This window comes from Muntiacus reevesi, chromosome 22, assembly GCF_963930625.1.
Source record: "Muntiacus reevesi chromosome 22, mMunRee1.1, whole genome shotgun sequence".
NCBI lineage: Eukaryota > Metazoa > Chordata > Mammalia > Artiodactyla > Cervidae > Muntiacus > Muntiacus reevesi.
Genome location: NC_089270.1, coordinates 17,085,938 through 17,111,480, shown reverse-complemented (window position 1 = coordinate 17,111,480; position 25,543 = coordinate 17,085,938). Strand labels below are relative to the sequence as shown.

At 41.7% G+C, this 25,543-nt stretch overlaps 1 protein-coding gene across 1 annotated transcript in view; it reads left to right on the top strand.

Annotated features, from left to right (window-relative positions):
* CDS1 (CDP-diacylglycerol synthase 1) overlaps window positions 1-25,543 on the top strand; it is a 71,670-nt gene that overhangs the window by 15,548 nt on the left and 30,579 nt on the right. The window contains exons 3-5 of the mRNA XM_065914497.1: window positions 7,615-7,711; window positions 14,186-14,283; window positions 17,691-17,830. Of these exons, the coding sequence (XP_065770569.1) occupies window positions 7,615-7,711; window positions 14,186-14,283; window positions 17,691-17,830 (335 nt within the window). The remainder of the gene's footprint in view (window positions 1-7,614; window positions 7,712-14,185; window positions 14,284-17,690; window positions 17,831-25,543) is intronic.

Here is a 25,543-nt window from a genome sequence, read left to right as displayed (position 1 = left end):
TGTTTAATTTCCATGTGTTTGTATTTTTACATTTTTTTTCTTATAATTGATATCTAGTCTCATAACATTGTGGTCAGAAAAAGGCTTCATATTATTTCAGTTTTCTTAAATTTACTGAGGCTTGATTTGTGACCCAAGATGTGGTCTGTCCTGGAGAATGTTCCATATGCACTTGAGAAGAAAGTGTATTCTTCTGCATTTAGATGGAATGCCCTGAAGATATCAATGAGATTCACCAGATCTAATGTGTCATTTTAAGACTTGTGTTTTCTTATTAATTTTCTGTTTTGATGATTTGTCCACTGGTGTAAGTGGGGTGTTGAAACCTCCTACTACTGTTGTGTTACTGTCAGTCGTCTTCCTCTTGGATCGATCCATTGATCATCATGCCGTGCCTGTCCATGTCTCTTGTAATAGTCTTTATTTTAAGGTTGATTTTGTCTGATACAAGGATTGCTACTCCAGCTTTCTTTTGATTTCCATTTGCGTGGAATATCTTTTTCCAGCATCTCACTTTCAGTCTATATGTGTCTTTAGGTTTGAAGTGGGTTTCTTGTAGACATCATATATATGGGATTTTTGTATCCATTCAGTCAGTCTGTGTCTTTTGGTTGGAACATTAATCCATTTACATTTAAAGTAATTATTGATATATATGTTCCTATTGCCATTTTCTTGATTGTTTGGGGTTTATTTTTTTTTTAGATCTTTTTCTTCTCTTGTATTTCCTGACTATGTAAGTCCCTTTAACATCTGTTGTAAAGCTGATTTGTTGGTACTGTACTAAATTCTCTTAACTTTCGCTTGTCTGTAAAACTTTTGATTTCTCCATCAATTTTGAATAAGATCCTTGCTGGGTAGTTCTGGCTATTTGGTACTCCCTAGGGTTAGGAATCTCTGATAGTCTTGGGTCTTGGAGTCAGCACTCTGGCTCCATAGGCTCAGAGCCTGATCTCTGGCTGGAAATGGAGATACCACAGGTAGTTTGTTATTGCATTAAATGGGATTAAAACAAACACACATAAACGAGAAATAAAAGGCACACCCCAGACAAATGGCAATTACAAAATCAGGCAAATAATAATTAAAATAATGGAATTTACACACATACCTATACACCCATAGGCAAAACCAAAACAGTCCAAAAAAAAAGTACAATAGATTGACCCGGTGAACAAAGGAAATCAAAAGTGATATCCACCAGTTAAGAACATAACTAACTAAAGCACAAACTGGAAAACAAAACTAAAGCAAGATGCTAACTGAGGAATTTTTAAAGCAATGAAAACAAAGGTAACAAATATGATGAGAAAAAGAAAAGAAAGAGAAGAAAGAACTAATAGAAATGCAAAGTTTAATAGAGGTAGATAAAGTTTTATATGTATTAAAGATTAACTGCAACAGGAAAAGAATAGTAGGAAGAAAAACAAAGGAATACATGTAGAAAAATAATAATAAATTTTAAAAATTTAAATTAAAAAAGAGAAAGAAAGAAAAAAAATAAAGAAAACTCCACAGAACCGTAAAAGGCCAACACAGAGGCTGAAGTATATAACACAAATAAAAAGTGTGCTTTAAAAAATTCTCAAAAGCTTAAATAAATTAAATAGTATTAATTAAATTGACAACTATAACAACAGAGGGAAGAAAAGGAAAAGAAAAAAAATCCAGAAGCAACTACAGAACAAGTCAAAATATAAAAATAATAAATGTTCAGATGTTTTTCTTGAGTCTCTGCCGTCAGTGTCCGTTCCCTCGATGGGAGTCTCAGTTCGCCTCGCCTCCCTAGGATGCCCTCCAACACTGCTGGTCTCTGGACCTGCTTCCGGGGCAGCTCGTGCTCTAATCTGGTTCTTCTCCTGTGTGTTCTTGCCTCTGATGTCCACAGTTGTCAGAACTAGCGCGTTGTCTTTTGTTGGAATTCTCACTGTCCTTTCATGTATTCCATGGCCACAGCGTCGGCCTAGTTGATCATGTGGATTTAATCTGAAGCTTGTGCAGCCGGTGGGAAGGTTTTGGATCCGCTTCCTTAGTCACCCTGCCTCCGGATTTCAGTGGTGGTTTTATATCCACCTCTGCATGTGACTTGTCCACAGGGGTTTGCTCCTAAGGCTGCCCTGGAGGACTTGAGTCTGCCCCAGTGAGGGCCCGGTGGGGGGTGGCGCAGCTGCTTGGGTCGTGGGGGCCCTGGCAACACCAGGTACTCAGGGGAGCTGGAGGTTAGGGCAGCAGGAAATATGCTCTAGAAGGGTATGGCAGCCCACTCCAGTATTCCAGCCTGGAGAACCCCCAGACAGAGAAGCCTGGCAGGTCACAGTCCACAGGGTCGCAGGGAGCTGGCCGTGACCAAAGTGACCCTGTGTTCACAGACGCAGGACCTTTTCTAGTCTCTGCAGCTCTGTCCCAGTGGGGGTCATGCATGGAGGTGGCACGGTTGCTTGGATCACGGGGACCCTGGCAATACCGGCTATGCAGGAGCGCTGGCGGCTATCATCACAGGAGATATGGAGCTTTTAGGGCTTCTTCTAGCCTGTGGCAGCTCTGCCCCAGTGAGGACTGAGCGTGAAGGTGGCACAGATGTTTTGGTCGTGGGAACCCTGGCGGTGCCAAGTGTGCAGGGACACGGACTGCCTCAGCAGCAGGAGCCACGGCCCTCAGTTCAGTTGCTCAGTCCTGTCCAACTCTTTGCGACCCCATGGACTGCAGCACGCCAGGCCTCCCTGTCCATTGCCAACTGCCGGAGTTTGCTCAAACTCATGTCCATCGAGTCGGTGACGCCATCCAACCATCTCATCCTCTGTCCTCCCCTTCTCCTCCTGCCCTCAGTCTTTCCCAACATCAGGGTCTTTTCCAATGAGTCAGTTCTTCGCATCAGGTGGCCAGAGTATTGGAGTTTCAGCTTCAGCATCAGTCCTTCCAATGAATATTCAGGGTTGATTTTCTGTAGGATGGACTAGTTGGATCTCCTTGCAGTCTCAGAGTCTTTTTCTAGCTTCTGGCGGCTGGCGATCGGAAGGCCTCTCTGGCTAATCCTTCCCAGTTGCTCTGCCCGTTCAGGCACTTAGACAGCCCCCCTGCCTGGGGGTCTCACTTGCTCCGCGTGTCAGGCACATAAAGGGGCCCTGCTGACTGGGGTCCTACTCTGGTGTTCTGTGCGTAAGGCCCTAAAAGGGCTCCCCTGTTTGGGGACCTTCTCTGGTGTTGGGGCATCGGGCGTTTGATGGGCCAGCCTCTCTGTTGTTCAGCTGCCAGTGCAGGCGTGTGGAGAGAGAAGCTATGGTGATGGCGCCACCCCTGCTCAGGACTCAGGTGTGTCGGCTTGCCTCCATGGCTGCCTGACTTTCCTCCACAGGCATTTCTCACCACAGTCTCCTCCCTCATGTCCCCTCGGGCCAGCTCCCCACAGTCAGCAGCAGACCTCTCCCTGGGGTTGCCCCACGGTCGCTGTGCCTTCTGGGAAACACGCGTCCCTGTCTGGGGTACGTATGGCTGCGACAAGGACTGTCTGTGTGATTCTCACTTCATTTGGGCTGTCACAGACCAGCTGCTTCACTCCCAGCCTCAGTTGTTTCTCCTCTGGTTGTGGGAATCGGACCCCTGCTTCAGTTCCCCCACTTGCTGAGGGCAGGTCCAGTCCTCCTAACTCTCCTTTTTCTCCCCCCTACTTCCTTCATCCTACTGAGTTTTGCGTGGCCCTATAAATTCTTTTCCGGAGGTCGGGTACTCCTGTCTGCGCTCAGCTTTTCGTGTTTTGCAAGCCCTTCTGTGTCTGCAGGTGTATTCCTGACGTATCCATGGAGAGAGAGGTACTCCACGTCCACCTACTCCTCCGCCATCTTGTTCAAAGTCCAGATGAAATCTTCAAAGTGAAATTCCTTGGGCAAGATTTATGTTCATTTTTAAGACTCTAGTATATAACGCCAGAAAGAGCATGAGCCATTGATACCGGAAGGAGCCTGAAAAGTCTTCAGGCCCTTGGCGGCTGTCCCAGGCTGTTTCTTGACCTTTGCGTGGATCTGTGGAAAGGAGTATTCATTAGCCGGCGGAGTGGCTGGCTTTCTCCTTTGGTGAAGGGCTTCTTCAGCAATGACTCTCACTTAGTCGTTCTTTCCAGAGGCGAGGCCTCGGGTTTTGTACCGTCCCCCACAACCTGTGAACGTTTGGCGATGTCTGGCTTCCCAGATGGCTGAGGGGTAAAGAGTCCACCTACCTATACAGGAGCCGCAGGAGATGGGGGTTTGAGCCCTGGGTCAGGAAGATCCCAGGAGGAGGAAACGGCAACCCACCGCAGTATTTCTTGCCTGGAGAATCTCACGGACGGAGGAGCCTGGAGGGCTCCAGTCCACGGGGTCACAGACACGACCGAGCATGCATGCACAGAGACGTTTTAGGTTGTCACAGTAAGAGACGGTGCTGCTCGCTCCTAATAGGTAGGTGCCAGGGGACGTTCGACAGTCCACGGCACAGCTCTTCACCGCAGAGGATGATGTGGCCCAAATGTCACTAGTGAAGGTGGAGAGCCCCTGAAGATACCCAGGCATAGTCTTGTTGGTGCTCTTGGACTCTCTCACACCATCTTCCTTCTCCCTGGGAACCTGCACACTTCCTGTCCACTTCCTCCTGAGGCTGGCAGATGGGGTTTCTCTAAAACCCTACTCTTTGCTAGATGGCCCATCAACTTCTTGTTTGTTCTCGAAGAGTGCCTCTGTGCTGTGATTCTTGGCACAGGGGGACTGCCTTGTCAGCCTAGGTCTTTGACAACTCATGATGCTTGTACCACAAGGAAAAAACATTTTTTTCGTTGTTTTATTACTTTTGAAATAAAAACCCCTAAAGAGTTGTAGTAACAATAAGACATTGTGCATCACGTAACTGATTTGAGCAATAAATGTGTCATCGCTTTAGCTAATTGCTTTTAAGGACACTGCTTGTTGTTGTTTAATTGCTTTAGTTGTGTCCAGCTCTTTGCGACCCCATGGACTGTAGCCCTCTAGGCTCCTCTGTCCATGGGATTTTCCAGGCAAAGAACACTGCTTAATTATGTACTTTTTAGAAATTTCATTTCTAGCTCACAGAGGTCCTGGAGACAGGAGACTTGAATGAAACTCTCCTCTGTTGGTTCTGTGTTCCTTGATCTAAAACAGCCTGTGAGGTGATGACCTGGACTCAGAATTAAGGCTTCCTCTAAGGTGATCATGGTGGCATGATAAAGGAAGTCAAGAATTTTGAGTTTGGAACTGGACTTTCCTCTGGATTTTTGTAACAATGGTACATATATTTTGCATATCAGAGCTCTAGAGTTAAGGGCTTCTCCCTTGAGAGGTAATTTTTGGTTACCTTATCTGTGCATACATATATTATGTTTAAATCTCTGCTTTTATGTGCTATTAAGTTTTCTTGGGAGGTTTGGGGAGTCATTTAAATTACAATAAGGCAAGTAAGTCTTTGATCTTGTTGGGGAACTTTTCTGGGAGGAGTAGCATTGGTGTAATAAAAGAGAGTGGGTCCCTGTTTAAATCTCTGGTTCTCTGATGTTCAAGGCCAGCCCTTTAGTGTTAGAGGTGCACATGGACCTTGCCGTTCCCACCAAGGACTGATTTCTGACACTTGGGTAGTGTCCTTTGTCTGAAAAGTGTTCCCAGTGATTCTGAGAATCAGTTATGAAGGAGGGCTAAGTACCTTTCTGAGATTCATGCAAACAAGACAGGGTTATTACCCACAGACTGGCTTGTGGTCCTTTATTTACCTCTGACTAGCTCTGCAACCTAGCTCAGTTTTGTAGTCCATTCATTCATCCTCAAAGAGTTTGTTCTATAAAGCCAAATGGAACCTTTCAGCTGTAGCTTTTCGGCACAGCCCCAAAGCTTTCAGTCTCATGAAAAATGTATGAGTCTACATGCGGAGTTAAGCAGGAGAGGGAAATAAAGTTGGGTAAGTACAATCTGGCAAACTTGTGCAAAACCTTGAAAACAGTTTAAAAGAGCTTGGACTTAATGTTGGCATTTTAGGTCTTGTGTGCAGAAAGTACGTGATCAAAGGGATTTTTGAGAGAAGAGTAGATCTGGGTATCTAGACTATATAGGAGAGTGACTGAAGACAGGGAATGTAATTAGTGTTTGACAAATGAATGGAATCAGCTAATATTTCTGTTATAGGGTGGAGAATACTTAGAATAGGGTGTGCCTGTGTCTGATGCTGGGAGGGATTGGGGGCAGGAGGAGAAGGGGGCGAAAGAGGATGAGATGGCTGGATGGCATCACCGACTTGATGGGCATGGGTTTTAGTAAACTCTGGGAGTTTGTGATGGACAGGGTGGCCTGGCGTGCTGTGATTCATGGGGTTGCAAAGAGTCGGACACGAATGAGCCACTGAACTGAACTGAACTGATGTGTTATCATACATTGGGTCAAAATGTCTGTGATATAATTTAAATGTTATCATATGAATGAATAGAAATCAGAAATTATTAGTAGAATGTAAAATGAATGGAGCCCCATGGACTGCAGCATACCAGGCTTCTCTGTCCTGCACTATCTCCCAGAGTTTACACAAGTCCATTGAGTCGGTGATGCTATCCAACCATCTCATCCCTATTGCCTTCTTCTCCTCCTGCCCTCAGTCTTTCCCAGCAACAGGGTCTTTTCCAATGAGTTGACTCTTTACAGCAAGTATTAGGGGTTCAGCTTTTAGCATCAGTCCTTCCAATGAATATTCCTTCTATAGGTGTTATTAGAACAATTTGGGGTGTTTCATACAGGGTCTGCTGACATGTTTCATGACATAGCCACAGAAAGAGTGCAGCTATTTGTAAGGTACCCTAGGGGTATGTGTGACGCCCCTGTGTGGGGGGAGATGGGCTTCCCAGGCCCTTACTGACAGCAGAGGGTTGAGCAGGTCAAGTCCCGCTCAGCTACCAGGGACCAGCCACATTTTTTACTCAGGGGAGCTCTGCTCTAAGAACCAGCAAAGGCCCAAGGAGAAGAGAATACTCTATCGCTGAAGGCTCTGTCCCTCAGGAAATCAGGCTGAAAGAAGTTGAGCTGAAAGAAATGACCTTCTGGTTGGCCTTGCCCTCAATGTCTGACCTCCCCACACCTTCCTCTTTTTTCTGAAATTGCTAATCTCTCCAGTTTCAGTTCTGCATCGCCCTTCGTTTACTTTTTCTCATTAGAAGCCCGTGCTCTCTGTTGGACCCCACCGTAACATCATTACCATTTATATCAACCACCCTGAAGGATGGACATCCTTTGAGTGGGCTATGCACCTGGCCCCTCCTTCCCATCCGAATGACCCCAGGTGGTATGTGTAGACATCCTTGTTGGCCCCCTCACTTCCCAGCCTCAGAGGATCCATCCTCACTCATGTGGAACGTGAGCTGGTTTTTTCTTTTGGCAAAACATAATTTTTACATTTCCTTTAGCTCTCAGTGACTGAGCAATTGCTCTTCGTTTGTTTGGTTGGTAATTGTTGTTATTGTAGAAGGCAAAGTAGGTGCATGGGGATTCCTAAAGTGTAGTTAAGGGAAATCTGTTAAGTCTGGCAATTTAGTAGTGAAACAACATGCAAACATTTAAGAATACACTGATGCTAACTTTACAAACATTTCTTTTGTAGATGGAAAAACTGGTGGATTCGTGGAATTCTTACTCTGACGATGATTTCGTTGTTTTTCCTGATCATCTATATGGGATCCTTTATGCTGATGCTTCTTGTAAGTGTTTTGTGTTTGCCCAAGTGTCTCTCGCTTCCTTTTACAGCATTAATATTGAAGTAATTTGAGTATGTCATGTAAAAGAAGGTGATTCAAGACTTGGTAACAGCAAATTTAGTTCCTTTAGGCATTTTCTGGTTAATGAAACGACCTTGACTAAGCTTTTCCACTTGCAAATTGGCCATTCAGTGTGTTCTTTAAGCAGAGACCAAGTACATATAACAGATATACAACTTTGTGTCAGAAAGTGTGCCAAGCTTTCAGTAGAAAGTAATACACACACGTCTTCAACATATGTGACTATCAGCTAGATCCCTGACTTCAAGAGACTCAGTCTGATGGCAGAGACATGTAGGTAGCCATATGAATAAAGAGTGTAGTAAATGAGTGGTATAAACCCTGTGATCCTATTGGGAAAGCACAGTAGAATAAAAAACAAAACTATGCCAGGCTGTTCTGGAGTGTGGTGCAGTGGGGCTGAGAACAGTGCACCTGTGTCTGCCCTCATGGAGCTTACTGTCCATGTGCTAAGGAATTGATCAGATATATCATCACAGGCTGCAATAAGCATCTGGACAAAAGAATAGGAAGCTAAGAGAGCCGAGGGGGTGCTGGTAGGCTTCCTGGACTTTATCCAGTGCTCAGCATCAGCACAGTGATTGAAGGCTGAGTAGGAGTCACGGGGCGAAGCAGAGATCTTGGGGGAAGGATCATCACAGCCAAGGTTTCCCTGTGTATAAAAGCCTTGATCGCCAAAGAAGCACGGAGTATTTGAAGGTCAAAGTGGTAGAAGTAAGAAGGAGAAACACATTCTGTTCAACAAACTCATCATGCACTTCCTGGGTACTGAACGTGATTTAGCAGTGAACAGTGACGGCCTGCTCCAGGGTTATGCCTGATGTCCCTTCTTTTTATTATTTGTCTTCATCCATCTCAGTTATCTCCAGCTTCCCCTGGAGGAAGAAACAACCCACGGCAGTATTCTTGCCTGGAAAATTCCATGGACAGAGGAGCCTGGCGGGCTACAGTCCAAGGGGTTACAAAGAGTCAGACATGACTGAGCGAATAAGCATGCATGCACACATCTCAGTTAGTTTAGTCCCTTCTTATGATCTTACCTCCCTGTTTGTTTCCTGGCTGCCTGGACACCCTGAGAAATATGTTTACCTACCTTCCCCTCTCCTGTTTACTCCTATTCACAGCGATAAAGTTGTAGGAGCAATATGATGATTTCCCTTTTATTTTTGTTAAGAAAATAAAAGAAGTTTGGAAGTGAAATCAGATACAGGTGAAAAAAAAAATCCCATCAACTTCTGAAGTGACTTAGAATACTTCTTTAAAGGACCAAAAAGCCCTTTCTTTTCATCCTGTTACTAATTTTGTACTTTTTTGGCATATCCAGGTTAAAAAAAAAATGAATGTGAAATTACTTTCTCTGTTCTGTTAATTTGCTGACATTGCAGCTTTTTCTTAGAACGGAAGGATGGATGATGGACAGGACCGACTCACTGGGAGGCTGGAGGGTGCTGAGTGTGAGAGCCGGTAGGCAGGCGTGAGCGCAGTCCAGGTGTGACGTGAGGGCTGGCCCCAGCTGCCAGCCCTCGGAGTCTGAACCCCCGGAATCTGAACCCCGAGGGCTCCCAGGGTGAGATTTCAGGACTGAGTGTGTGCTGAGCGCTCCCCAGTGCTGTGTGGAGAGCGGTCAAGCTGGGGGAAGGAGAGGTGGGGTGATGGCAGAGAGCTCAAGAAGGCTTTGGGGCTGAAAGGATCTTTGAGTAGACCTTGAGGACCTTGGGGCTGGAGTGAGCATTGTGAGCAAAGGTCCCGGTGGCTGGGTGTGTCAGGAAAGGGTAGGTGAAACCTTTGCCTGGGGCTTGGGGCCTTTGAACGGGAAAACGTAATTAGGGATCAAATCTTGGAGGCCCTTGAGATACTATGTGAAGATGTTCAGAGTTTATTTTGTAAAGCAGTGGGGAGCCATTTAAAATGTTTAGGGATCATTTGGATTGTTAGTCCTCTTTCGAAGGTAGTTTTGGTCAAAGATTATAAACTACCAATATCCTGGAGGCATTGACTCAAGTGCCTGGTGACAAAATGACATTACTCTCCAAGCTGAACTATTTGGTGTGGTAGCTAGGGCCAGAATTTGTGGATAGAGACCAATTCTTAACCATTCTTTTATGACAGCATTGAAAACAGCTTTAAAGACTTCCTTGCATATTTGGATTCTGATTTTTTAAGAAGAGAATCATAAGCACATTTAAAGTACTTGGGCTTTTTTTGTTTTTCTACTATGAAAGGAAAATACCATTGTATTACAGGTTATTTCTTTGGTGAGTTTAATCAGAGAAGAATATTAAAGACCTAGTTAAAACATGTTTGAACTGTTATTGCTCTTAACTTAGATTTACTGCACATGCATGCACACACATGTACACATGCATATATACATGCTTTGTATTTATGATATTTATGTTAAGGGAACATGGATAGATATATACATACATACACACTGTTGGTACTCAGTTGATACTATCTGTATTTTAAAGGCTTATTTACCTTTATAACCCTAACTAGGTCCTTTATATTTTGAGAAGTACACATTGTACCTAGCTTGCATTTGTCTTACAATACCAGCATTCAAAAATGACTAATTCAGGAGAGTTTTATTAAAAACTTACATCTAGGAAATGATAGCTACTATTTTAAGATGGAAGTCATACTCACATTCCTTAAAATAAAAGGAGCTTTTCCTCTTCAACCTTCTACTTACAGTGCTTTAATTGTTGCACTCACAGCTTGGAATCACACTTTCTAAGTGATGGAGTTACTAAAGCAATCTTGTTTAAGAAGGCAATGGGAACATGTGACAGATATAAGAGGCTCCCCATACCCCTTCCTGGAAACTCCCATAATAATTGTTTTAATGCACATTATTTAAATAGTGCATTTCCCATTGTGAGAGTTATAAATGTTTATTAAAATTACTTTGGAAGTTCTTCCCTGGTAGTCCAGTGGTTAAGAATCTGCTTTGTAATGCAGATTGTGGGTTCGATTCCTAGTCAGGGAACTAAGATCTCACATGCCATGGACCTAATTAAAAAATATTAATAATAAAGTTTCTTTATAAAATTACTTTGGAAAATAAATAATTTAAAAAATCACTCCCAATCCCATCATCAGTGACCAAAAATTAATACTGCCATTTGATACATTTCCTTTCATCCTTTTCTCTTTTAAAAACCATGATTGTAATTGTGTATAATGTGACTAAATGCTGTATCCTTTTTAAACTAAATATTGAATGTTTTGTGTTGCTCCATAGTCCTTGTAACCGTTAGCTTTAATACATTCATCTACTCCGTGGAATGCAGTACATCATAAGTTATTTAAAGCAATCAATGTGTTATTTTTAGACATTCCAGTTATATTCTGGTTTTTCTTTATTGTGAATAGTTTTATCCTGAACATATTAAAATGTAAAGCTTTTTCATGTGCAGGGCTATTTTCTTCGAACAAATTCCCGGAGTGAAAATAGGCACTTTAATTTGGATAACCCATAGGTACCGTAGTTCAGACACAACATATCCAAATCGGAGCTTGTGTTCTATTGCCAGCCATTCTGCATACCTCTGTTTCCTTCTCAAGGCTTCCCTGGTATCACCCTATGTTTTCCTCTCTCCCTTAGCCCCTCTGATTCCTCAGCCACCAAATCCAGTCAGTTCCACCTCGTTGATGTCTCTGATTTCCTATAGTCCGTCTTCCTCTGCCGCTCATTCGCACCGCTCTGGGTGTGGTATCTTACCTGCCTTGCTGTCTCTTTTCTTGCTGCTTCTCCCATCAGTTCTTTCCACTTGTTAACCCCAGACACCCAGGTCTGATCTTGACCTTCCGTGATCAGCACCAGCTCCGTTGCTCAGCCCTTCATGCTGTTTGCTGTGATGCTGTGACCAGACTCCCCTGCCTCTACTGCTCATCCCAGCTTTGGTTCAGCCTCTCTGGGCTCTAGCTCCCTGCACCCCCTGCTCCCCCCCTGTGTACGTGGCTGTCTGTCCTCCTCCACCGCCCCAGCTGGCCCATCCCCGCCCTCACCACAGCTTTCTACGTCTGCCTGTGCTCATACCCACGTGGCTGTTAGCACATCGTCCTGGAGCTGCGTGTGTTCTCCCTGAGAGACTATTCCCCTCTGAGAACAGAAGGCCTGTGTTATTCCTCTGAATCTTCAGTAACCAACAGGAGTGCTGGTGGTGTTTAGTTGCTGACTTGTGTCCTACTCTTTGTGATCTCATGGACTGTAGCCCGCCAGGCTCTTCTGTCCGTGGGATGTCCCAGGCAAGAATACTGGAGTGGGTTGCCATTTCCTTCTCCAGGGGATCTTTCCAACCCCCGGACAGAACCCACATCTCCTGGACTGGCAGGTGGTTTTTTTTGCTGCCGAGTCACCAGGGCAGCCCAAAGTAGCAAAGTAGGCACTTAGGCATCAATTGTTTTTTAATGCTCTTAGTACATTAATTGGGCCAGCGGAGGCCTTTTGGTGCATTGCTACCTCTATCGGTGGCATGGAGCATCAGGTTCTGTGTGGTCACCCAGTTCTTACTCTATTTTGAATTCTGTTTTCTATTTTCCCAGCAGTACCATATTAATTCTGTTGATAAGCTACAAGTGACAACTATATACGTATATGTGTGTGATATTAAAAGTTCTTTTTTTCTCCTTTCAGTGAAATTCCATATATAGAGCTAATGGTTGTTCTTGAACAAATGTGTTCATAGAAATTGCATGAGTGCACTTGATATTTTAAAAGCCCTTGGTTCTATAAGTAGCATAGCTTTGCCGTTTTACCAACATTGAGCATTGTCCCTGTTCTGTGATTATTTTTGTTAAAAAAAAAATGACTTGATAATATATGCAAAGGTTATTTGAAGGACAGTATTTAAATTTCCTCTTGTTTATAACACATTTATAGCTTTTTCTTAAAAGAATTATTTATGGTAGTTTGGCATAATATTTTCTTGCCGAGGGGACACACTTTTTTAAGTATGTCATTGGACATGTAATAGGTATATCGGGGAAAAATAGCCTAAGACTATTCTGGGCAGTAGGTGTGGGAAAGCTGATTTGTGGTGACCTTAAAAAGAAATCCCAAAGTGTACTCTTTAGTGGAGTTTGGTTAGTTCTGTCTGGAAAGGCCCAGATAGTAGTATTTTAGCCTTTAAGGAGCCACATATGTCTCCATTGTGTCATCTTTGGGTTTTGTTTTTAACTGTCTATAGATACAAAGTCCATTCTTAGCTCCAGGGCTGTACAAGAACAACCCCCTGGGTAGATTCTCCAGAGGTGGGAAAATGTAGTCTGCTATACTGACAGAGGCTTGGGTCTCTTAGTTTCTGGTGATGAGTGTTCAGCTTGCCATTGGCTCTTTGAGTCTAGGAATTGACTTAAGCCAAACACTGGTTACGATGCTATAGTCTCAGAAATTACCTTTATCCAGATTGTGGATGCAGCAGTTTGAGGGACTGCTGCATAGACCGTCACAAAGGGGTTCATGAATATAAACCTATTTCCTCAGCATGTGCAGGGCCTCCCGGGTGGCTCAGATGGTATAGAATGTGCCTGCAATGCAGGAGACCTGGGTTCAGTCCCCGGGTTGGGAAGAACCCTTGGAGAGGGGAACGGCTACCCCCTCCAGTATTCTTGCCTGGAAAATTCCATAGACAGAGGAGCCTGGCGGGCTACGGTCCATGGGGTCGCAAAGAGTCGGACATGACTGGTGACTTTCACTTACTTACTTGGCATGTGTATTGGACACTGTGCAGACAGAACTGCATAGACTCACTTGACTGGCTCCTGGGGCTGCAGACGTCGAAGGCTGCTTATAATATGTCAAGGAAGCACTGCTTGGGTTGATCAGAGATGTGTGTTGCTGGCTGAGGGAGAGTTGGCATGGTGGCAAGAATGAAAATCTCATGCCAAACACCTGAGTGACTCAGTAAGGATATTTTAGCCGTTTGTCTTGATAGTATCTTTATCCTTGGCAAGAATACCAACTTGTTAAAAATAAACATATACAAGCAAATTTTCATATAGGATCATTTTCCTAGGATAACTCAAGAAACAAAATTGACAGAAAAAGCCACCCAACTTCAAGAAATGAAGCAGTAATGAGGGATTGATTAAGCCTAGTTAGCTGTGACCCTAGTCAGACTATACCCTTCAAATTCTAAAGTACAGTGCCACCTCCTACCCTGGGAAGGATCTCTCAAACGTTTTTAATAAAACATTGTTTTGCTTACCTCTTTGGGACATCACTTGATTATAGAGAAGTTGAATATTGAATTTTTGCTGGTAATCTTTAGAATAACTGAAAGTGGGTAGCTGAAGATTTTTAAGATATATGTGATAACAAGTTACTTATTAAATAAGCATAAATGTAGACATTAAGAACTGTGTGTTAATGTTTTCTCTTGGTTTCAGGTTCTAAGCATCCAAGTGAAATGCTTCCATGAAATCATCACCATAGGTTACAGAGTCTATCATTCTTATGACTTACCTTGGTTTAGAACACTAAGTTGGTAAGTGACTTAAAACTGTTTCAGATATGAAAATCTGATTCTTTTCTAAAGTTGGTAAGGAAGCATCCTGACCACTCAATATCCACCCAGTTGACCTTACAGATTGAGTATAAAGAATTATAAATGAAAAGAATGCAATTGAATGTTGAAAGAAGAAAATCACCTTTAACTCTCCATTTCAACATAACTATTTTCAGATTTCGTCTTTCACTATTTGTAGATACCTGACTTATATTGCATATACACACTGTTTTTGTCCTGTTTTTAAAAACCTCAGCATTATATTGGACACATGTTTATACTTTTTATAATTACAATTTTAACAGAAAGTTTCATCCTGTGAAATGTTAAATATATGTTAATCTTTTGGTTTATTTCCCCTCAGTTGACATGAGACCATGTCACAAAACCGGTGTCTCTACAAAGACTGGAAGATGAGATATGAAAATAGTTGTGGGTTTTCTTTTTTTTTTCCTCTCTTTTGAGTGAGAAGTGGTTGATTCAGGAGAGGAGCGCCCAAGCTGCGTGTCTGTCTCCCTCCTCCCCTCCCCTCCTCACCCCTGCAGACTGGCCTGTGCTGTGCTTAGTTGCTCAGTCGTGTCTGACTCTTTGCAGCCCCTTGGACTGCAGCCCGCCAGGCTCCTCTGTCCTTGGGATTCTCCAGGCAAGAATACTGGAGTGGGTTGCCATGCCCTCCTCCAGGGGATTGTCCCATCCCAGGGATCGAAGCCAGGTCTCCTGCATTGCTGGCAGGTTCTTTACCATCTAAGCACCAGGGAAGGTAGGCAGACTGGCCTACCTTCTCCAAACCCCCTTAGGCCTCGGGCAGGAGGACCAAGCAGGGCAGTGACAGGATGTGTGACCTTACCTTTGCTGCTCCTGGCCTGGTCTCCTGAAGGCCCCGGGACCTCTGACCTGCAACAAGGAGGGTTGTCAGAGGACAGAGGAAGGCTCTGATGGGGTCAGTGTGTAAGGCACCCTGCTAAACATTTCAGGGTAGTTACCAGCCCCTGAAACATTGCGTACAAAATTATTCTATGTAGAAAATACTGCATGTAAAATTAGCAAATAGGAATCACTAAATAATTTTAATATTTAATGTTTTATGTATTTTTAAGTTTTTTCAGGATTCTTAGTTATCAGGACCTTGACCATGAAACATGATAATATGATAGTTCATAATTAACAGTCCATGTCTTTGATTAGTATCAGTGTCTTTTTAAAACAGGCATCACCTTTTGGGTTTACAGTAGTCAAAAACAGTTTCTTGGTTTTATGAATACCTAATTTTTCCTTCTGGAAAGTTTCTTCATGAGTGGCAGTTGTACAGGGAATGTTAGGTAGATTAAGTTCTAGTTGAACTTAGTCACTCAGTCGTGTCCAGCTCTTTGCAGCCCATGGACTGCAGCACGACAGGCTTCCCTGTCCTTCACCATCTCCTGGAGTTTGCTCAAACTCATGTCCTTTGAGTTGGTGATGCCATCCAACCATCTCATCCTCTGTTGTCCCTTTCTCCTGTCCTCAATCTTTCCCAGCATCAGGGTCTTTTCCAGTGAGTCAGCTCTTCGCATCAGGTGGCCAAAGTATTAGAGCTTCAGCTTAATCCTCAGTCCTTCCAATGAATGTTAAAGTATTTGGAGAGTAGTTAACCCATGCAGGATTGATTCTAAGTGTAAGGGGGAAAAAAGGTAGGTCAAGATGGGCTCCAGTGATTGTAGAGGCTTCACGGAGAAGGTGACAGAGAAACTGTTACTAGAAATGAAGACAGGCTTTGGATGGAGAAGGATGTTCTGGGCTGGGGAAGCAGCACCTATCAGGTTCTAGATGGGGGCAGAGGACGCACCTGCCACAGGTGGTGAGATCTTCTTGGCTCTCCCGAGTGGGAGGGAATAGCGGCCCAAAAGTTGGACTGGTGAGGGACTTTCTGGCGGCCCAGTGGTTAGGACTGTAAGCGTCCAGTGTAGGGGGCATTTCAACCCCTGTTTGGAGAACTAAGATCCCACATGCAGAGGGGCATGGCCAAAAACAAAAAAGATGGTTTGATGGCCTATCAAGGTAGGCCTTGATAGCCTTACAAAGGTGTCACAGACAATTTCCATTATAGGAGAGAGAGACATGGTAATGTGGAAACATGATGTGCTTCCCTTTGGGAACAGTGGGGTCTGATTCCATTCATGAGAACCAGAGGGAACCACCACCCCTCTCCTCTTCTACTGCCCTCCCAGCTGCCTAGGTCAGGTTGCCTAGGTCACGGTCTTTCTAAAGGAGGAATCCGGGAGGAACCTTGAGGCAGCGTGTCTTAACGCGTTTTCCTGGCTTACACATGCTCCCATCAGCAAAGTCTTGTGAGTTCAACTTCTCCCTGGGGGAAAGGATAAACCAGCGCTGGGAGAAGGGGCAGGCCATTCATAAAGTGTTTGTGTTTTTTTTTTTTTTTCCCCAAATTTTACATCCTCCATTTTTTTTTAATTTTATTTTTTCAATTGGAGGTTAATTATTTTACAATATCGTAGTGGTTTTTGCCATACATTGACATGAATCAGCCATGGGTGTACATGTGTTCCCCATTTTTAAATTTTAAATTTTAAAGTTTTTCCCCAGAGATTTTTACCTGCAGCTAGCTCCTAACCCCCACTGCTACCTTTTTGAGTCACTTATTCAACTAGAGTCCATGTGGAGCATTGAGAAAAGGGGACAAGACCCAGTGTGGGCAGGAGAGAGTAGGAGGTGAGAGGTCAAATTACTTCTTCCCTCTTTTCCCATTGATCTTCCTTAGGGCGGGCGGGGATTTGGCTTAGGAGCTCTACTATTAAAACGTATTAGAGGGACTTCGCTGGCGGTTCAGTGGTAGAGGCTTTGCCTTCTTGTGCAGGGGGTACAGGTTCAGTCCCTGGTCGGGGTGCGCTAAGAGCCCATGTGCCTTGTGGCCAAAAACTGAAGCATAAAAAAATGAAGCAAAATTATAACAAATGCAATAAAGACTTTTTAAAAAGTGACCACTATAAAAAAAATTCTTTAAAAAAGAGCATTAGGGAGATGTTGGGAATGCATTTTCATTATAAACTTAATACTCTGTGTGTGTGTGTGTGAGTCTATTAGAAACTGTGTGTGTGTGTGTGTGTGTGTGTGTGTGTGGTATTTTCTACACTGCTTCCTAATTTTCTGCCTCTGGCATTAGATTTTGAGCTAAATAAAGGCATGAACTACTCAGGACATTTTTGTTCACTGGTAAGTTTGAAATTAAGTTTAAAACAGGGAGAAAAAAGGATTTTGGTGGAATATATCATGAACCTATGTTCAAAACTTAGTTTTGATCTGTGTCATCATCAAAAGTAGAAAACAGTTTTGTTGGGTTTGAGGGGGAAAATGTTTCAAATATAAAGAAGCTAATTGTTTTAACGTTTCAGGTACTTTCTGTTGTGTGTGAACTACTTTTTCTATGGAGAGACTGTGGCTGATTATTTTGCTACATTTGTTCAAAGAGAAGAGCAACTTCAGTTCCTCATTCGCTACCACAGATTTATATCATTTGCCCTGTATCTTGCAGGTAAGTTAAGGAGAAGACTCTGCATTGATTTGTAGCCAGTATATGTTACATGCTTATTTTTATTTATGTTAAATTGTAACATCCTTTTTTTGGTTACATGTTAATCCACCTTCTCTTTTTAAATGTCTCCCATATAAAACTACTTTCATCACAGTCTTCAACTGCAGTTACTTCCTAATGGTGGTTATAAAAAGTACTTGGTGGTTGAAAAGAACTACTTTCTTAGTAGTCTATCTATATATTTCAAAATTTTCTTTGTAAATTATAGTAAAAGAACTTTAAACATATGGATTATTTACCAAGTAATGGTATACTTTACAAAGAAACTTTCACACATGTATTGCTTTATTTGTTCCTAGGAAATAAATTTATACAGAATTAATCAGGGTACTTAGTTTTCTGACTTTTTTTTATTATATAGTAATTTATATATATGTATGTTTATAGTAGGCTATGTCACATTTTTATGATTTTAGATTAAGAATAACATACTTAGGATAATGTTAGAATTAACAGATTTGTGGCTATCTAGTAGTTAGGCTCCATACTTCCACTGCAGGGAGCCCAGGTTTGATCCTTGGTCAGGGAACTAAGATCTCAAAAGCAATGCAGCATGGCCAAAAAAAACACACCAGATTTGTTACTATCGAAGTTAATCAATTATAAAAGAAATTTCTTAAGAAATTGATTTAGATATGTACTTTAAAAATTATTTATTATTTTTATTTGACTTTACCAGATCTTAGTTGGAGTGTATGAGATCTAGTTCCCCAACCAGGGATTGAACCTAGGCCCTTGCTATGGGAACACAGAGTCTTAGACACTGAACCACCAGGGAAGTCCCTAGATGTGCACTTTTAAAAAGTCAGAGTTCCACGCCCAAACATTTGAATCATAGGAGTCCCAGAAGAAGACGACAAAAAGAAAGGCCATGAGAAGATACTCGAGGAGATAATAGCTGAAAACTTCCCTAAAATGGGGAAGGAAATAGCCACCCAAGTCCAAGAAACCCAGAGAGTCCCAAACAGGATAAACCCAAGGCGAAACACCCCAAGACACATATTAATCAAATTAACAAAGATCAAACACAAAGAACAAATATTAAAAGCAGCAAGGGAGAAACAACAAATAACACACAAAGGGATTCCCATAAGGATAGCAGCTGATCTATCAATAGAAACCCTCCAGGCCAGAAGGGAATGGCAGGACATACTGAAAGTAATGAAAGAGAATAACCTACAACCTAGATTACTGTACCCAGCAAGGATCTCATTCAGATATGAAGGAGACTTCAAAAGCTTTACAGACAAGCAAAAGCTGAGAGAATTCAGCACCACCAAACCAGCTCTTCAACAAATACTAAAGGATCTTCTCTAGACAGGAAATGCAGAAAGGTTGTATAAACGTGAACCCAAAACAACAAAGTAAATGGCAACGGGACCACACCTATCAATAATTACCTTAAATGTAAATGGGTTGAATGCCCCAACCAAAAGACAAAGATTGGCTGAATGGATACAAAAACAAGACCCCTATATATGCTATCTACAAGAGACCCACCTCAAAACAAGAGACACATACAGACTAAAAGTGAAGGGCTGGAAAAAAATATTTCACACAAATGGAGACCAAAGGAAAGCAGGAGTCGCAATACTCATATCAGATAAAATAGACTTTCAAATAAAAGATGTGAAAAGAGACAAAGAATGACACTACATAATGATCAAAGGATCAATCCAAGAAGAAGATACAACAATTATAAATATATATGCACCCAACATAGGAGCACTGCAATATGTAAGGCAAACGCTAACGAGTATGAAAGAGGAAATTAATAGTAACACAATAATAGTGGGAGACTTTAGTACCCCACTCACACCTATGGATAGATCAACTAAACAGAAAGTTAACAAGGAAACACAAACCTTAAATGACACAATGATCCAGCTAGGCCTAATTGATATCTATAAACAATCAACTTCACCTTTTTCTCAAGTGCACACAGAACCTTCTCCAGAATAGATCACATCCTGGGCTATAAATATGGTCTTGGAAAATTCAAAAAAATTGAAATCATTGCAGTCATCTTTTCTGACCACAGTGCAGTAAGATTAGATCTCAATTACAGAAAAAAAATTGTTAAAAATTCAAACATATGGAGGCTAAATAACACGCTTCTGAATAACCAACAAATCATAGAAGAAATCAAAAAAGAAATCAAAATATGTATAGAAATGAATGAAAATGAAAACACAATAACCCAAAACCTATGGGACACTGTAAAAGCAGTGCTAAGGGGAAGGTTCATAGCAATACAGGCTTACATCAAGAAACAAGAAAAAAGCCAAATAAATAACCTAACTCTACACCTAAGGCAACTAGAGAAGGAAGAAATGAAGAACCCCAGGGTCAGCAGAAGGAAAGAAATCTTAAAAATTAGGGCAGAAATAAATGCAAAAGAAACAGAAGAGACCATAGCAAAAATCAACAAAGCTAAAAGCTGGTTTTTTGAAAAAATAAACAAAATTGACAAACCATTAGCAAGACTCATTAAGAAACAAAGAGAGAAGAACCAAATTAACAAAATTAGAAATGAAAATGGAGAGATCACAACAGACAACTCTGAAATACAAAGGATCATAAGAGACTACTACCAGCAGCTCTATGCCAATAAAACGGACAACTTGGAAGAAATAGACAAATTCTTAGAAAAGTATAACTTTCCAAAACTGAACCAGGAAGAAATAGAAGATCTTAATAGACCCATCACAAGCAAGGAAATTGAAACTGTAATCAAAAATCTTCCAACAAACAAAAGCCCAGACCAGATGGCTTCACAGCTGAATTCTACCAAAAATTTAGAGAAGAGCTAACACCTATCTTATTGAAACTCTTCCAGAAAATTGCAGAAGAAGGTAAACTTCCAAACTCATCCTATGAGGCCACCATCACCCTAATTCCAAAACCAGACAAAGATGCCACAAAAAAAGAAAACTACAGGCCAATATCACTGATGAACATAGATGCAAAAATCCTTAACAAAATTCTAGCAAACAGAATCCAACAACATATTAAAAAAATCATACACCATGACCAAGAGGGCTTTATCCCAGGAATGCAAGGATTCTTTAATATCCACAAATCAATCAATGTAATACACCACATTAACAAATTGAAAGATAAAAACCATATGATTATCTCAATAGATGCAGAGAAAGCCCTTGACAAAATTCAACACTCATTTATCATTAAAACTCTCCAGAAAGCAGGCATAGAAGGAACATACCTCAACATAATAAAAGCTATATATGACAAACCCACAGCAAGCATCACCCTCAATGGTGAAAAATTGAAAGCATTTCCCCTGAAATCAGGAACAAGACAAGGGTGCCCACTCTCACCACTGCTATTCAACATAGTGTTGGAAGTTTTGGCCACAGCAATCAGAGCAGAAAAAGAAGTAAAAGGAATCCAAATAGGAAAAGAAGAAGTGAAACTCTCACTGTTTGCAGATGACATGATCCTCTACATAGAAAACCCTAAAGACTCTTCCAGAAAATTACTAGAGCTAATCAATGAATATAGTAAAGTTGCAGGATATAAAATTAACACACAGAAATCCCTTGCATTCTTATATACTAACAATGAAAAAATAGAGAAATTAAGGAAACAATACCATTCACCATTGCAACAAAAAGAATAAAATACTTAGGAGTATATCTACCTAAAGAAACAAAAGACCTATATATAGAAAACTATAAAACACTGATGAAAGAAATCAAAGAGGACACAAACAGATGGAGTAACATACTGTGTTCATGGATTGGAAGAATCAATATTGTCAAAATGGCTATTCTACCCAAAGCAATCTATAGATTCTATGAAATTCCTATCAAGCTACCAACAGTATTTTTCACAGAACTAGAACAAATAATTTCACAATTTGTATGGAAATGCAAAAAACCTCGAATAGCCAAAGTAATCTTGAGAGAGAAGAAAGGAACTGGAGGAATCAACCTGCCTGACTTCAGACTCTACTACAAAGCCACAGTCATCAGGACAGTATGGTACTGGCACAAAGACAGAAATATAGATCAATGGAACAGAATAGAAAGCCCAGAGATAAATCCACGAACCTATGGACACCTTATCTTTGACAAAGGAGGCAAGGATATACAATGGAAAAAAGACAACCTCTTTAACAAGTGGTGCTGGGAAAACTGGTCAACCACTTGTAAAAGAATGAAACTAGATCACTTTCTAACACCATACACAAAAATAAACTCAAAATAGATTAAAGATCTAAATGTAAGACCAGAATCTATAAAACTCCTAGAGGAGAACATAGGCAAAACACTCTCTGACATAAATCACAGCAGGATCCTCTATGACCCACCTCCCAGAATATTGGAAATAAAAGCAAAAATAAACAAATGGGACCTAATGAAACTTAAATGCTTTTGCACAACAAAGGAAAACTATAAGTAAGGTGAAAAGACAGCCCTCAGATTGGGAGAAAATAATAGCAAACGAAGCAACAGACAAAGGATTAATCTCAAAAATATACAAGCAACTCCTACAGCTCAATTCCAGAAAAATAAATGACCCAATCAAAAAATGGGCCAAAGAACTAAACAGACATTTCTGCAAAGAAGACATACAGATGGCTAACAAACACATGAAAAGATGCTCAACATCACTCATTATCAGAGAAATGCAAATCAAAACCACAATGAGGTACCATTACACGCCAGTCAGGATGGCTGCTATCCAAAAGTCTACAAGCAATAAATGCTGGAGAGGGTGTGGAGAAAAGGGAACCCTCTTACATTGTTGGTGGGAATGCAAACTAGTACAGCCACTATGGAGAACAGTGTGGAGATTTCTTAAAATACTGGAAATAGAACTGCCATATGACCCAGCAATCCCACTTCTGGGCATACACACTGAGGAATCCAGATCTGAAAGAGACACGTGCACCCCAATGTTCATCGCAGCACTGTTTATAATAGCCAGGACATGGAAGCAACCTAGATGCCCATCAGGAGACGAATGGATAAGAAAGCTGTGGTACATATACACCATGGAATATTACTCAGCCGTTAAAAAGAATTCATTTGAATCAGTTCTAATGAGATGGACGAAACTGGAGCCCATTATACAGAGTGAAGTAAGCCAGAAAGATAAAGAACATTACAGCATACTAACACATATATATGGAATTTAGAAAGATGGTAACGATAACCCTATATGCAAAACAGCAAAAGAGACACAGAAGTACAGAACAGACTTTTGAACTCTGGGTGAAGATGAGGGTGGGATGATTTGAGAGAACAGCATGTATATTATCTAATGTGAAACAGATCACCAGCCCAGGTTGGATGCATGAGACAAGTGCTCGGGCCTGGTGCACTGGGAAGACCCAGAGGAATTGGGTGGAGAGGGAGGTGGGAGGGGGGATCGGGATGGGGAATATGTGTAACTCCATGGCTGATTCATGTCAATGTATGACAAAACCCACTGAAATGTTGTGAAGTAATTAGCCTCCAACTAATAAAAATAAATAAATAAATAAATAAATAATAAAAATAAAATAAAATAAAAAGTCAGAGTTCCAATATGAATCCTGGTTCCACTGCTTACATGCTAAATAAACTTTAGGGAATGTAATTTATTGATCTGTGCCTCAGTTTCTTTGCAAAGCACTTAGAGCAGTACCTGGCGCTGTTTAAATATTGAGTATTATCATCATTTTCACTTTTAAAGGCAGAAAGGAAATTTATTTGTGAGTTTTCTCTTTAGCTCTTAATGGTTACTATCTTAGCTCTTAGGGGTTTCCTCATAAATAAATTCTTCTCCAGTTAGTACAGCTTTGGAAACTTAATACAATATGGATGACTCCTTTCCATTTCTCATTAAACAAAAAAATATACAGAATGTGTGGGAAAGTCAGTCCTTTAAAAGTATGTCATTTGAATTCAATAATTAAAATACATTCTTTTTTATGGCTGAGTAAAACTATTGTCTATGGTATCACAATTTCTGTATCCATTCGTTTGCGGGTGGACGTCTAGGTTGCTTCCATGTCCCAGCTATTGTAGATGGTGCTGCAGTGAACATTGGAGTATGTGCGTCTCTTTGAATTATAGTTTTCTCGGCATTTATGCTCAGTAGTGACATTGGTGGGTCATATGGTAGTTCTTTTCCTAGTTTTTAAAGGAATCTCCATATTGTTCTCCATAATGGCTATTTACATTCCCACCAATGATGAAAGACGGTTCCCTTTTTTCTACATCTTCTCCTGCATTTATTGTTTGCAGATTTTTTAATGATGGCCATTCTGACCTGTGTGAGGCGATACCTCATTGTAGTTTTGATTTGCATTTCTCTGATAATGAGTGCTGTTGAGCATCTTTTTCCGTGTTTGTTCACCGTCTGTATGCCTTCTTTGGAGAAATGTCTGTGTAGGTCTGTCCCCCATTTTTTGATTGGGTTGTTTGCTTTTCTGGTATTGAACTGCATGAGCTGCTTGTGTATTTTGGAGATTAATCCAGTTGTTTCCCTTGCAATTATTTTTTCCCATTCTGAGGGTTGTCTTTTAATCTTGTTGTTTCCTTCACTGTGCAGCTTGTTCCTTTTTATAATATTGTATACGTAATACCCTCTCGACCAATTCTTTACAGTCATTGTTGCTTCATCCCCTTAAATTTCTGACTCTATCAAATCAGTATTTGTTCGTTTTTGTCTAACTGATTTCTGTCATTGGCATAGCTTACCATTGCTCTTCCATGGAATCACGGAAGCTCCTTGAAAGTCATCGTTGTCATTCTTTCAGCAAACACTTGAGTGCTTTCCAAGTGCCAGCGCTGGGCATGGTGTTGAGGATACAAGGGAATAGGCCTCTAGTGCGCCTTCCAGGGGCTGGCAGCTGCTGAGACACGTGTCCCCTCGGTCCCTGCTGGAATGGGAACAAGGACCCCTAAGACCATGAGGAAAGGGAAGGCAGGCCTTGCTCTACTGGGGCAGGAAGGCCATTGAAGGCCTTGGAGAAGATGATGGTGGTTGTTCAGTCGCCAAATCATGTCTGACTCTCTGTGAGCTCACGGACTGCAGCGCTCCAGGCTCCCCTGTCCTTCAACATCTCCCAGAGCTTGCTCAAACTCATGTCCATTGAGTTGGTGATGCCATCTAACCATCTCATCCTCTGCCATCCCCTTCTCCTTTTGCCTTCAGTCTTTGAGGAGGAAGTGGCAAGCCACCTCAGTATTCTTGCTGTGGGAACCCCGTGAACAGTGTGAAGAGATGATCGGTGTCATGAAAAGCAAGGAACAAGCAGGTGTTTGCCAGGTGGAGGGTGGGAAAGGGCATTCCAGGTAGAGAAGACAGCTCTGCAGTCTTGGGGATGAGAGCGGCATGTTCGGGACCCATGGGAGGTACTGAAGGTCGTACAAGTAGACAGGAGCCCCATCTGGAGGAGCCTTGTGTATCATAGGAAGACTTTGGGCTTTATTCCTGAGAAACTACTGGAGGATTTCGAGCTAGGAGATAATATAACCAGGTTTGTAATTCAGTGAATGGTGAGTGGGAGACATTAAAAGAGTGACAAGATAGGAAATTGTTGCTTTAATTCATACTAAATATAATGTATGCCTGAGTCATTAACGTTTATACTTAATACTAAGAGGATCATAATTTTTTTTAAAGTTGTGTTTT